This window comes from Talpa europaea (genome assembly GCF_964194135.1).
Source record: "Talpa europaea genome assembly, chromosome: 16".
NCBI classification, from domain to species: Eukaryota; Metazoa; Chordata; class Mammalia; order Eulipotyphla; family Talpidae; genus Talpa; species Talpa europaea.
The window spans coordinates 7,549,818-7,564,748 of NC_140084.1; the positions used below are offsets into that span (position 1 = coordinate 7,549,818).

The 14,931-nt window shown below is 54.0% G+C and overlaps 1 protein-coding gene across 1 annotated transcript in view; it reads left to right on the top strand.

Moving 5' to 3' along the window:
- The window catches only part of CDH1 (cadherin 1), a gene marked incomplete at its 3' end in the record, with an annotated part of 66,294 nt that overhangs the window by 33,376 nt on the left and 17,987 nt on the right, over positions 1-14,931 (top strand). The window contains exon 3 of the mRNA XM_084256582.1: positions 14,006-14,226. Coding sequence (XP_084112708.1) covers positions 14,006-14,226 — 221 coding nt within the window. The remainder of the gene's footprint in view (positions 1-14,005; positions 14,227-14,931) is intronic.

The window sequence follows — 14,931 nt, forward strand, 5'->3', positions numbered from 1 at the left end:
ACCACCTGGTCAGAACTCTTATCTTCCCATCAGAACTCTCTGCTGTGTGGATTTGGCAAAAAGAAACTATTTCAAAAAAGAGGAAACTGAGGCGCAAGGGTTAGTTTTCCCACAGTTGCTCAGCTGACAGGCACAGCAGAGACCAGGACCCAGACTCAAGCTTCCATGCGGACCTGGTGACTGTCCAGGCTTGCGCCACAGGCGCTCGGGAGGTCGCCAGCCCTCAGCATAAGACATTTCTCCACACGGGTGTCCTGCAGTTTCTATTCTCACTGGCCCTTATGTTGCTCTCACCTGCCATCGTCATGGACTGTTCTAGAAGGAGTCAGCCCTGATCTTAGAGAGTTTGTCTCTTCCGCCACTCTGTCCTGCTCTCCACAGAGGTTAATTTCTCATCCTGCCCCTTTGCCTCTGGACCAGCTCCACGGGTCAATGTCCCTCTTTTAAAGCGTGACTCTTAGGAAGAAAAACAACACCCATCCTTTAGATCATTAGATCGTAACCCCGAGAATGCACTTCTCAAACCGCAAACAGAATCGGACAGAACAGGAGCGGACAGCCTCCCTTCTCGAGTGTCTTATTTCTGATAATGCCACTGGAGAGTCTGCATCAGGGGCTTGCTCGCCGGCGAATTAATCACTGCCTCTCCTGGTTCAACCCTCTCTTTAAAGAAAACTGTTTATATGAAGATAGGAAAATAAACATGAACCCACTTAAATGATAAGAATCTAGAAGCAAGTCTCCGCCTGACTGTTACTTCATCCCTCAACAGTTCACCTCCTGAGAAATCTGTGTACCACTTCCTTGAAATCTGAAGGTATTCTGAGCTCATTCTACCATCTTGCTTTCTTTAGAAGACCAGTTCCTTCGATCTTTGATTTCTGCCTGGTTTTCAGTGGGTCACTGACCACCATTTATTTAACCCATCCTCTGCTGACACATTTTTGCTTTTTTTTTTTTAAAAAGATTTATTTATGCATACAAGAACTAGGGTGTAGGCCTGAGGTGCAGGGGGTGAGAGGATTCACCAGAGACAGAGTGGGGAGCAGAACAGGCGGGTCTCCTGAAACACACTGCTGAGGGGAGCAGCGGGGAGACAGGAGAGGTCTGCTGCGCCATGTGGGTCACTCCCTGGCCGGGCCGCAGTGGCTGGCGATACCCTGATAGCGCTGACACTTAGCCCGTGCACCACCAGGGAGGCCCAACGCATTTCTGGTTTTTGCCATTGTAAACACGCTTGCAGTGGCTGCTTGTACCCGGGCCGCTGTGCACACAGGTGAGCCCATCTGTGGGGGGCAGCCCTAGAAGCAGGCTCTGCAGGTGAGAAGTGGGAATATGGACACACCACATCCCACAAGTCTCGTTGCCGCGATGTCCGGGAAGGCTTCTGGGCCCACACTTGCAGTTCAGCCCCTGGGTGCTGCGGGAAGGACGAGGAAAGCGCCCCAGGAAGGATGGACAGGACTTGCCCGATGCCCCCAGGGGTCGCCTGACCGGGCAGCCAGCAGCCTGAATTTTCAATGCCAGCTGCCCAGGTCCCCTCTGCAGCACCCCGTCCTTGTCAGGTCAGGGTGTGTCATCCCCTCTCCCCCGGCCTCCGCGGACCCCGCCCCGGATCTGCATGGGGGGTCCTGGGAGTCCCAGGGGGGCCGTGTCCCTTGGGGACCAGGTCCTGGAGCACGGTGAGGATGGCAGTTCCTTTCCTAGAGAGCAAGAGAGGCAGCATGCGGGGCCTCGGCAGTTTCTGTTGGACGCGGTGCGGGGACGCCATGGCCACCTGACCAACAGGAAGCCCCTCCAGCCTCCCCGCTCGCCTCCCGGGTTCTGAACACAAACAGGACACACGCGTGTCCCCCGCTACCAGCACCCCTTGCCCGGCGTTCTGCGGCCGCCGCCGTGGCCTGCGAGCTCCACAGCCCCGGGGCCCGGGAAGGGCCGGGCGAGGGCCAGGCGCCGCTCCCAGGCCTGCAGCCGGGAAATGAGATCGAGGCCACCCCTGGGACAGGCTCCTGGGCACCCGAGCCCGCGGCCTGTTCCCGCGCCAGCCCCGCCCGGGCGGAGGTGGCTTCGTCCTGGCTGGATTTCCCGCAGGGCGCCCGGTGCCGCTGCTCCCTCCTGGGAAGGGGCCCGGGGGATGCGCAGGAGCCGGGCAGGAGCCGGGCCTCTTCCCCAGGGGCCAGGGCGGTGGGCCTCAAGCTCCGGGGAGCAGCCGCCTCCACGTCAATGCTCGTTTGTCCTCGGCCCTGAAAGGACCCTGCCGCTGGCAGGGAGGGACAGGGGGAGCCGCCCGCGAGCCCCGCCGCAGAAGCGAGCCTTGCTGGGAGCTCTGGAGTCATCTGCGCGCAGGTGACCGGGCTGCAGGAAGCCTCCCTCCTGCCCTCGGCCTCCTGCGGCTCTCCGCGGTCTGAGGAGGTTTGCTTCCAGAAGCGAGAGGCAGAGTCCAAGCTTTTCCGGATTTGGAAATGGCGCAAGCCGCGCGCTTGTCCTTTGTGTTGGAAGAGGAGCCAGGCCTTGTTCCCGAGCTGCTGAGCTCCTGCACGGCAGCTTTGCAGGTCTCCACGGCCTGGGCGGCGCGGCTGCACCCGCCAGCGCCAGGCTGGGTTCGTGCATGTGCCCACGTGAGGGATATGCTTCCCAGGCAACGCCTCTGGTTTGAGCCACCTGCCCTGGCGCCCAGTGTGGATTGGCACCTACCTCACCTTGTTCTTGACCACCCCTGGGAGCAGCCTTGGCTGGTTCTCGGTGGCCTCCCTCAGAGGCCTCTTCCTCTGTGACCTTAAGCAAAGGTTGGAGATTCCCTGAGCCTCAGTGACTCCTTGGCATCAAGGGACCTCGAGGGAAGCCCGCCTGCTCCGCAGCACTAGGGCTCAGCACCGGCCTGCACATGATGACTACCATTGCATTGGAGACGTTTCTTTTTAGAGATTTATTTTATTTATGCATACAAGAACTGGGGCGTAGGCCAGAGGTGCAGGGGAAGGTGGTGGTGAGAGGATTCACCAGAGACAGAGTGGGGAGCAGACCAGGCGGATCTACTGAAATACACTGCTGAGGGGAGCAGCTAGCGAGCCAGGAGAGGTCTGCTGCGCCATGTGGGTATCTCCCTGGCTGGGGATTGAACTCAGGCTGCAGTGGCTGGTCATAGCTTGATAGTGCTGAGACTTTAACCCCTGCCCCACAGGGATACCCTAAAGGCTTTTCTAATTATTGTTAATTAGGAATTATCCACAGCTCCTCATTTCCCTCCCCACTTTTATAACCCAGACCTGGGTGTTATTTGGCTTCTGGAATCTTTATTGAACTATGACTTATGCAGTCTTTTGGACTTAGGTGGTCCTCCTTAGTGCATATCCAAGTAACTTTTGTTAGGTTGGTTGCAACATAGTTTATGTACACCCAACCAAGAGGTGATGTTTCTAAATGTACACAGTAGTGCCACTTCGGCCACACACACGTTTTAGACACTTTTTAAAAAAAAAAAAGTTTTTTGACATTTATTTTTTATTTATACAATAGCTGGGGCACAGGCCAGAGGTGCAGGAGGGTGAGAGGATTCACCAGAGACAAAGCAGGGAGCAGAACAGGCAGACTGATGAGATACACTGCTGAGGGGAGCAGCGGGCGAGACGGGAGAGGTCTGCTGCACCGTGTGGGAATCTCCCTGGCCAGCCAGGAATTGAACCTGCGTTGCAGAGGCTGCAGAGAACTTCACAGCACTGCACTCAACCTGCTGCGCCACCAGGGATCATCATGATGCCCCGTGGGCCTGTTTGCAGTCACAGCCACGCCCCATCTCCCCTCCACCCCAGCTCCAGCCACCATGGACCTGTTTTCTGTTTTTGGTTTCCTAGATTTGTCATATAAATGGAATATGTGGTCTTTTATGCACTTTTTAAAAATACCCCGGGCAGGCCCCACCCCAGACTAACAACCCAATCTCCAAAGCGACACTCCTAGTCTGTCTGTTTTTCCTTTCACTTAGCATAATGCTTTCTTTTATCCACTGTTGAAACTTTATTCCTTTTTATTGCTAAGTAGTTACAGCATAATTTTTCTATCCTATTAACTAGATAGGTTGATATTTCTTCTTTAATGGGCAAATGAAGTTAGAAGTTGGCAAAGTTCTTTAAACAATAGTCGTGTTCACACGCTGGTGTTAGAAAAACTGGATGTTAAGGAATGCAGGTCCAGGGGAGCCAGTGAATTAGGCAGAGGGGCAGACTGACAGCTGGAGACACGTAACGGGCATTCACAGGGGCTTCTCTGTGTGACGAGTGCCTTGCACTTCTCACTTGTCTCTTTTTTCTTGTAATAGCTGACAAGCTAATGACAAAATCCACACGTCATACATATATTGTACCCACTTAAAAAGTGGTATTCAGTGATTTTCCAATATATTCACAGAGGGATGCAACCACAATGTTAGAGCATCCTTATCACTCCCCAAAGGAAACCCTCACTCCTTAATAGCCACCCTCTGGTTCCTCCCACCCTCAACTCTCAACCCAGACAGCCACCAATCTCTCTCTCTCTCTCTCTTTTTTTTTTTTAAGATTTATTTATCTATGCATACCAGAGCTGGGGCACAGGCCAGAGCTGCTGTGGGTGAGAGGATTCACCAGAGACAGAGTGGAACAGGCAGACTGACTGAAATACACTGCTGAGGGGAGCAGCGGGCGAGACAGAAGAGGTCTGCTGCACGAAGTGGGTTTCTCTCCGGCCAGCTGGGGATTGAACTCTGTGTTGCAGAGGCTGTGGATTGCTTCATAATGCGGTGCTTAACCCCTTGTGCCACCAGGGAGGCCCTCTATTTGTAGTTTTTTTTTTTTTTTTTATTTTACAAGATTTATGTATGCACACAAGAGCTGGGGTGTACGCCGGAGGTGCAGGGAGGGTGAGAGGATTCACCAGAGACCGAGCAGGAAGCAGAACAGGCAGACTGACTGAAATACACTGCTGATGGGGAGCAAAGGGTGAGACAAGAGAGATCTGCTGTGCCATGTGGGTAGCTCCGTGGCCAGCCAGGGATCCAGCCCAGCCCATGCTGCAGAGGCTGTGGATTGCTTCATAGTGTGGTGCTTAACCCCCTGCGCCACCAGGGAGACCCGCAGCTACCAATCTCTTATTCTGGACATTTCATATAAACGGGATCCTGTAATAGACAATCTTGGTGTGACTGGCTTCTTAGCATGTTTGCAAGGCTCACCCATGGCATAGCGTGTGTCAGTAATTCACTATTGCTGACTAGTATTCCATTGCATGGATCTACTGCTTTTGTTCACTCATCCACTGATGGACATTGGAGATGGTCCCGCTTCTTAGCTGTTATGAATTATGCTGTGTCATCTGCTTTGTCCCTTTTGCTTTCTACCGTATACAAATTACTGCTTGTAAATTAAAGTTCTGGGGAGAGAAATAGATGTGGGTGACAAAGCACCCTGATACTGAGGAATGCAAGGCGTGCATATCCTCCTTGTTAGAACACCCCACAGCCCAGAGTAACTGTTGTCAGAGATGGAGGTGGGGAGGAAGATCAGGACGTGGATATCTGTCCTTGCAGGGCTTAAGGGGGGGTCTTGGGGTCCCTCAGACGAGGGTTTGATCCCAGCTCTGTCCCTTGCTGTGTGACCTTGGGAGAGTCACCGAACATCTGAGTTCTTTGCTGATAAAACTTGGGAAAACAACACTTCCTGGCCAGCTGCTGTGATCACGGGAAGAGCTGTTATGCCTCGAGCTCGTAAGGGCAGCCTGTCCTGAGCCATTCTCCACCCCCACCGGGTGCTCTCTGGGTTTACAATATGCGGGTGCCTGTGTCCCACCAGCCATGCGGAGCCCCATTCAGTGAGCCCCGGGGCAGGAGCCAGCGCTGAGGGGCCATGGGGACCCCGCTCCAGGGCTGAGCCGTTGTAAAAGAGCCCCAGAAGAGTCAATGTTGGGGCCACAGAAGGACCCCCAGGGAAATGCTGTGAGAGGCATTTTCAGTCAAGGTGCTTTATTTACCCAACTTCAGACCAGGGAGCCCTTCCCGCTGCTCTAGGGTCTGTGAGGCAGCCCCTCAGGCCTGTCCGCTGCTCCTGCCGGTGAGGGGCTGCAGGAGTTGGAGGGAGGGGCGTCTAACTGGGAACCCTGGGCCCTCCCTGGCCCCTGGGAATCCAACAGAAAGGAAACGTGGACTCTGGTGCAGAGTGGGAGCCTTTTCTTTTTAATCAATAAGCAAACCGCTCCCACAGTTGCCCAACCTGGCAGGAATGTATCCCGGGTTACCGCCCTGGCCCCAGGGGAGTGATCAATTATCCCTGTCTTTAGGCAGGGCTGTGTTTAGGTTGAGGGTTACGGTCTAACCTTCCAGTTAGGAGCTAGGACAATAAAACTCCCCCTATTTGGTGTGAAACCCAGAGGGCCTGGCCGTCACCTTGTTCCTTTCGACGAAACCAAACAAGTTTCCCACCTTCTGTCAGGGCAGGCGTCCCGCCCCCACCTCTGCTGCAGGCCGCCGCCAGCGCTCCCGTGAGGAGCTCGTCCCTTTGCTCACTTTTTAAAATGGAATCGAGATGAGATTCCCGGCCTACTCGTTCCACGCTAGGGAACTGAGGCCAAGCCGGGGTCTCAGGTGGGCGGCGCAGCCCACCCCCCCGCCACCCCAGGGGTCAGCAGAGCCCCGTACTGGCAGGAAAGTGGAGCTCAACGGGCCAGGCTTTCTCGGGGCTGTTTCTCAGTCATCCCGGGGGGGGGGGCCTGGAAAGGAAAAGGACTTAAGACTGACTTCTGGTCGGCCTTGTTCTTGAGGAGGGCGTGGGGCCTGGGAGGCCTCTGGCCTTGTAGAGCAGGGGGGAGCAGGAGCCAGGCTGTGCTCAGGCCCCGGGACCGGGCCGCAGGAGGCGAGGCAGGGAGCATCGGCTGTGTCTGCAGCACTGGGGCAGGGCCCAGCACCCAGTAGGTGCTGAGTGGGCTTTGGGCACCCCCCCCACCCGCCCATCTTCCCACTGCCTTGCTTTGACCTGCAGCCAGAAGCGAGAAGCCTCTTCAAATGCCCCTTCTGAGGTCTTCCCTAAGGCCTGAGGCCCGGGGAGAAGCCCCTTACCTGCTTGTTTTCCTGTTACACTTTTAGTCCAGACACATGAACTTCTTTAATTATCTCCTCTCCTGGAATGTTAGCCCCACGGGGGCAGGGGCTGCCTAGGGGCCCCTCGGGCGACATTTCCCAGGCCTTAGACAGATGCCTGGGCAGGAGGAGGAGCCCAGTAATAGCAGCTGAAGAAAGACTCTTTGAAGCAGCCACTGGAGGAGGAGAGGGAGAGCTCGTGCGCGGAAACGGACCCCCAAATGGGTGGGTTGTCTCCTGCGCCTCGTGGCCTGTAAGAAGCAGAGCTCAGAGCAGTTGTCTCCCCGCCTGCAGAGGTCTGGACTTAATTTTCTTTCATCTGCAACCTCACTGTGCCCTCCCTGCGCCTGCTGCCTCGCTCTCCGCCCCAGTCAGTGCCAGTCGGTGCCATAGATAAGGAAGGACGGGAAGAGGACTTTGCTCCCTGCCACCCGCCCAGGCCGTGTTCACCTACCACCTGCCGGCAGGGTACACAGTACTAAAAGGCAGAGACCGCTGCTAGATTATTTGGCACCGGAACATTTTTTTTGAAGGCTGGGAGGAAGGATTTGATGAATTTCATGAAAGTAAATTCCCTTCCTGGGACCCATGGGCGCTGCCTGTCCACAAGGGAGATTTCATGGGGTACCGGGACCCCAGCCAAGGCCCCGAGACCACATCACACAGGCTTTGTGGCCACAACGTCTGAGTTAGACAACACGATCTTCCAAGCTGTTTGTGTTTCCCAGAAAAATGTTTGGGTTTTAAGCTGCCCGATAAGAGGGACTCTGGCTACTGTGACATGGTGACCTAAAGCAGAACATTCCTGAATCTGAAGGTTAAAACTTCCTCCTTCACTTGGCTGCCTGAAACCTGGATCTGCAGACCCAGCCTCCCTCCCAGGAGAGGGGGCGTGAGCGTGTGGAGGAGGCTGGAGGAAGGGGCCTGGCTCCTGCTCTCCCTCTAGTCACGCTCCAGCCGTCCCCTTGATCGGCCTGAACTGACTTGCCAGCTTCCATTCAACCTGAGTCACTCCCGGCTTCATCGGTGTGGGCTGGGCCTGGCCTGGCGGTTACATCCTGACTGTGGCTTCGGTGACCACAGGCTCTGTCGCTTCACAGCTGTGTGGTTTGGCCAAGTTCTCCTCAGAGGCCTTCTGAGCCTTAGTTTCCTCCTTTATGAACAGGGCTCCTGAATGGTGCTGCTGAGGGCCGCTGGGGCTCTTGAGGCTGTTAGCAGCGTGGTCCACGGCACCGGCGCATTCTCAGAGCTAAAAAGATGCAACTGGAGTCTCCTCAGTGTCCCCAAAGGTAGAAAGACTGATCGGCCTGCCCTCCGTTTTTTTTTTTTTTTTTTAACATGAAATTAAATTTTCTGAGCATGGGTGCGCAACGAACATGTGATGGTTAGTGTTTCACGGACACCCTTCAAAGGGGAGGTCCTTCCAGAATCCTTCGCCCAGTGCCCGATGAGCAGGTGGCGGTTAGGGCTTTGGGGCCGGCCAGCGCCGCAGAAAGACTCCTGCCGCCTTAGTGATGCATGCCCCGGCTCCCCAGGACTCCTCTCGCCCATCTTTGTCATCCTCAGCATTGAGGTCAGAGACCAAAGCCCGTGGTTTGGGGTACACCATGGCGGCAGAACCCCCAGGAGCCTCAGAAGTGTCTCTGATCTTGCCCCCGAGGGCATGTGTGACCCCCCCCCCCCAGGCGGAGCGCTCCAGTTCAGATGGTCCTGGAAAGAAAGCAAAGGCTGCGTGCTTGGGTGGGGGCCGTGGGAAATGCCCGCGGGCGGGGAGCATCCATAATGCAGGCCTTTGTGTGTGTGGGGAACCCGTTCCCTCCTGGGCCGACTTCTAAGTCACTGGGTCGCCCCGCGGGTCGCCCCGCCGGTGGTGGAGTAAGTCGACTCTGGTTAGCCTGCTTTGATGGCCGCGCTGCGCCCTGAAATCCCACCGTCTGGGGAAACGTGGTGGGGCTTCTCGGCCGCTCTGTTCCTACCCACTCACATTCCAGCCGCGCCGGCGGGGGTGGGCGCGACGCGGGCGCCTGGAAAGCGGGGCTGCTGGAGCCACGGGGGCACCCCGAGCCAGGAATGCTGCGAGGCCCCCCCAGCTCGGCTCATTTGTATTTGAATTTCATCCTCTGCTTGAGGCTCCCGCCACAGGCCCCGGGAAGGGGGTGCATGGCCTTTCCTTCCCATTCTCCAGGTGGGTTAAGGATACTTTTCATTTCAAGTTATTTTTAAAAAGCCCCTCGCGGGCCGTGCAGCCGGCAGTGTCCGCCGCGCGCCTTCCAGGAAAACATGCTTGAGAAACAAAACTACCCCTTTACCTTTCTCCCACCCCCCTTAGTCTTGCCTCCCACTTGCTCTCCAGTTTCTCTTCACCCCCTGGTGTGGAGAATTCCACACTGCTCTGGAATGTCCTGTGCATGCTTGCTTTGTTCTCAACATGCCTTCCTTTCCTGAGTGGTGCGCGCCACAGTGAGGAGCACTGACGTCGGAGTCAGACCCCCAGGACAGCAGTGTCTGCCCCAGAGCTTGGCTGGGGATATGGGGGGTTCAGCCAGAAAATGGGGATAAAGAGCCAGTGCAGGGTCTGGCTTGCAGGGAAGCCGGAGACAGAGCAGGTAGGAGATAAACGCTCAGGCCGCCTGGTTTCTGCCCAGATCAGTACTTACTAGCTGCCTCAGTTTCCCTGTCTGAAAAAAGGGACTCCAGTGATACTAACCTCAAAGAGTAAATGAGATTAAATGAGTTATTAGATAGAACTGCTGGCCCCTAACGTTTGACACGTGTTAAACTATTAACAAGAAGTTACTAGCCCGCAGAAGGGGGGGGGGCAGCTAAGAGGGGAGGCTGTCCTTTCAGCAGCAGCGCTGATGGCATCCTTTGGGTGGCAGCATTTTCTCACTTGGAGGTGGCTGCTCCGGTCACGGGCCAGGGTTTCTAGACCAAGTGATAAAGTAGCAGGATTAGGGGAGGTGGGCGCCGCTGCATGTGTTTCTCTTTTCACTGTGGAGATGCTCACGTCTACCCCAGCCTCCGGCGAGTGCTGTGGCCTAGAAACACTGCCCAGCCCTGCCCCAAGTGCTGTGGCCCAGAGACACTGCCCAGCCCTGCCCCGGGTGAAGCGAGCTTGTGGGAGCTGGAAATCCCCTCACTTTCCCTATAATTTCTGGTTAATCGGCCCAGAGGATCAGGTTGCACAGAAAGATAATGGGCCTTAATAAGCACCTGGGAATTCAGGTCACGGCTGCTGCCTGGCCCGCGCCCCTGCTGTCGCTGCCCAGCGGGCGGCCCAGCCGCCCTTACAGACAGATGCGCCGAGCAGGTTGAGTGCCCTGCGTCTCGGGTTTTTGCAAAGCCGTTTTCATCTCTTCAGTCCGCCACCCGTGGCAAGTCCATTCATGCTTGTCCCAACTTTCACTGCCCCTGGGTGGAGAGGAATCTGGCAGGACAGACTGGCCTCTTGCCGTCGGCGGAGAGCACAGCCCGCAGCCCAGTCCAGCGGCCCCGCTGCTGCTCGTCGGGAGGTCGCGGTGGGGGAGGGGCACTTGACAAACATCTTGTGTCACTGGTCGGAAAAGTCCATGGAAGGTCAGTTTTAGATTAAAGGGCCGTGTCTGTCCGTCCGTCCGTGAGGGGCTTTGCCTTTTGTTCCTGTTGGCATTTTGTGGCTCATCTGTTTAATTAGCAGATACCTGTCTCCTAGCTTCTCCGGCCAAAAGCATAAAGATATTCCTCGCCTCCCCCTTGCATTGCTCTTTCCTTCTCAAATGGTGATAGAGTCCTCGATGGCCACAAAACCCCGACGAGGGAGGCTCGGCCCGAGGTGATGTCCTGCATGGGCAGTACAGCGCGTGCAGGTGAAACCTTTCACTTAAAGCCACTCAGGAAGAACGTGGTGGGAGCTGGATTTATCATCCAGTCGTGGACACTGTGTCCAAACCTTTCGTTTCCCATCATTACAGCCTTTCCCTGAGCACCCCCTCCCAGTGGCCACAAGTTTGGGAGGTGAGCTCCAGGGGCTCGGTTTTAAGGGTTTTTTTTTTTTTTTTTAAATGCACTGTACGGGGCCCAGCACCATCACGTGGACCAGCTCCGTTGGGCTTTGTTTTGTTTCCCCAGGTAGACGCCCAGCAGTAGCATGAGCTTGCTTCGGGTTCCTAGCATCTGCTTGGAGACGGACGCTAAACCATTTTTTAAAAGTAAAAGTGGTCGAGAAAGAGACACACCTTTTCCCTTTGCAAAGCAGCTCCTTCTCCTCTCGCATCTGTGCCAGCAGCTTTCCTTTTCCTAGTCATCCTGTCCTTTTACAATGTGAAAAAAAAGAGGCGAGAGCTGCGCTCAGCGTGAGACCAAGTCAGGGTAATGGCCAGCCCCAGATCTGCTGCTGGCTCGTTAGGGGATGTCAGGGACATTTCTTGACCTCTGAGCCTCAGTTTACTCATCTTCAAAACGGGGATAATTGTGTTCCTTATCCCATCTCTCCCAACCCCTTCCTAACTTGTGGTCTCCTTCCTTCTGACAAAGGTGGGGCTCTGGGCTTCAGAAACATGTGTGAGGATGCCCCCTGGTGGAGGGAATGAGAACTGCAATTCAGGCATGGGGTGACTTGGGGCTTTGCGCATAGACCTGAGCCTCAAGCGTGCAGAGGTGTCTAGCCTCGTAAAACAGGCATCGAGAGACATTTCTAATAAAAGATCCCTTGGGCAAATAGAAGCTCCAGTGAAGGAACAAGAGGAGATTATTTGAAAGGGGGGCTAGTAATCCAACTGGAGAGTTTCCTAGGATGGACAGTCCGGTAGATTCATCCTTTTGTCTAGAAGGCCCTGGAGCCAAGTGTTTTCAAGGCCGCCCTCTCAAGGCTCAGCTTAGATACCTCCACCTTGGCGAGGCCCGCCCTCACCAACCAGTACAAATTACACTTTTCTGAAGCTCCTCGCCTGTCACCCTTACATCACCTGTTTTCATTCTCTCACAGCTGGCACTTAGCGCCACTGGAAATTCTTGGTTTCTGTGTTTGTCCCTCTCTTCCATAAAACAGTGTGAGCTCAGGACAGGCACCTTGTCTGTCTGGTTTGCTATGTTGCCCTTAGAGTCCAGTAATTTCTTGCATATGTCTTGGTGGAAATCCACTGAATGAGGCCTTTGGGACTCTGTTGTACCACGACTCTCTAGCTGGGCATATTAATATTTTTTGAGTTTTAATATTCTGAATAGCTGTAACACAGCTTTGTCTCTAAAGCGCTGATCACAATATTCCTCCACCCAAGTACCTTCTCCATCTCTTGCATTTGTCTCACCACCCTGTGTGATTAGGCTAAAGACTGTGCAAGTCTCATTCACAGTGATCCATTTCTCTTTTATGCTTGGGATTGCAACCGGCCATTACCTCTTTGCATCAGATACGAGGCAGATCGTCAACACTCAATAAATATTTACTTGGCAGTGTCTTTTGTGCAATACTATGGGGACTGAATAAAGGATCGAAGGAGAGCTGACCTGGTTTATTAAGTTTTTTATTTTACGAAGTTTAATACAGTGTTTATCTTTGTGCTACTTCTGCATAGACTGAGATACAAAGATTAAATAACTTTCCCAACGTTAGAAATAAGAATTAGCACTTAGGGCCTCCCCGGTGGCGCAGCAGTTGAGTGCTGGGTTGCGAAGCTGCTCACGGCCTCTGCAGCGCCGGTTCGATCCCCGGCTGCTCCCCGGCCACCGGAGGAGGGTCCCACATGGCGCGCAGACCTCTCCTGCCCCCGCTGCTCCCCTCAGCAGTGTACTTCGGTCCTTCTGCCTGCTCTGCTCCCTGCTCTGACTCTGAATTTTCTCACCCTCCCGTGCTTCTGACTGTACTCAGTGCTTGTATAAATAAATAAATAAATCTTAAAAAAAAAAATAAAAAAAGAATTAGCACTTAAACCCAGGTCTCTGGTCAGAGTTCACACACCTGACTGTTATGTTACTGTTTACTTGAATGTACACCATCCACATCATCTCACTGTACTTTGGTCTTTAACTGTTGGACTCAATAGGGAGATTTATTTAATTTTTTATTTATTAGATTTATTTATTTATACAAGAACCGGGGTATAGGCCAGATGTGCGGGAGGGTAAGAGGATTCACCAGAGACAGAGCGGGGAGCAGAACAGGCAGACTGAAATGCACTGCTGAGGGGAGCAGCAGGTGTGACAGGGGAGGCTTGCTGCGCCATGTGGGTTGCTCCTTGGCTGGCGGGGATCAAACCGGCACTGCAGAGGCCACGGATAGCTTCATAGTGCTGTGCTCAACTGCTTGCGCCACCAGGGAGGCCCTTATTTATTTTAAAAGATTTATTTATACATGTAAGAACTGAGGTACAGGCCAGAGGTGGGGGGTGCAAGGATTCACCAGAGACAGAGTGGGGAACAGAACAGGCAGACTGACTGAAATACACTGCTGAGGGGAGCAGCAGGTGAGACAGGAGAGCTCTGCTGCGCCATGTGGGTATCTTCCTGGCCGGGGACCGAACTCGTGCTTCAGTGGCTGTGGATAGCTTCTTAGGTGGAGTCTTAACCCCTTGCGCCACCAGAGAGGCCCCAGTGTATCTTATTTTAGGGCTACCTGAACAAGAGGGCCCTTTCTTGTTGCTAATGAAGTCACTCTCTAGACTGGTTACTGTTTACACAGAACAAGTAGATGAGAAGGAAAAATCCGGCTGCAGTTAAGTCACCCTATAATCGTCAAAAACATAAAGATTAGATTGACCACTTTGACACCATTGCTTTCCTGTCACGCGACTATGCTTTGATTTGCTGTTGCTTGCTTTGTGTGAGTCAAGGTTTTGGCGGATGAATCAATTTCGATTTTGTAAGGGAAGGAATGTTCTTGTCTTTAATCCACCCAGTTTCCTAACTGCTGTGATTTATGTCCTGCAGTGAGATTTGAAGCCTGCACCGGTCAGCCAAGAACAGTCTACCATTCCGATAACACCCACTTCAAGCTGGGCCCTGATGGCGTGCTTACGGTTAAAAGGGCTCTACAGCTGCATAATCCAGAAATGAGTTTTCTTGTCCACGCCTGGGACTCCAGCCGCAGGAAGCTCTCCACCAAGATCACGCTGAAGGTAGCAGCGCGCCAGCACCAGCACCGCCATCACGTACGTTGGGGTGTTTCTTTGTTGGGAGTTGTTTTAGCCGCCCGCCTAATCCAAGGTTCCCTGCCTTGGCACCGTTCACATTTGGGGCTGGACAATTTTTGTGGGGTTATCCTGGGAACTATACCATTTTAGCAGCATCCCTTGCCCTCATCCACTTGATGCCAAAAATGTCTCCATATACTGCCAAGGGTCCCCCCCCGGGGCTCTAACTGAACTGATTCTTGTCTGGGGGTTTTTGTTGTTGTCCGGCAGAGAGGGATCAGGCCACACAATGGCAGGGTGGCCTTACCTGGATTTCTGCAGGTGGTATGGAAGAGTACGAGCGGGGACTCTCATCTGGGATGAAATCCCAGCCCTACCATTTTCCACCCCGAGAAGCCCCAGGGGAATCATTGAATCTGTCTATGCTTGAGTTTCCTTAACTGTAAAATGGAGATCATAATGGCTGCATGCATAGAGCCATAGCTATACATATATAGCCAGGAATGGGTCTATATGAAGGGGCAGAACTCTGCAAGGCATATAGAGAAGGACTCAGAAATTGTTGCCTGTCTTACTCCTGGAGGAAGGGTGACCGAGGAGTCAATTGTCTGATTCACTTTGCTCTTTGTTTCTAGTAGAGAGGGAAGAATTGGTGGGGAGCTTTTGCCCCATTGGGCTGTAATCTTGACAAGAGTCTTCCCCATGGTATTTGCAGTGTCTGGC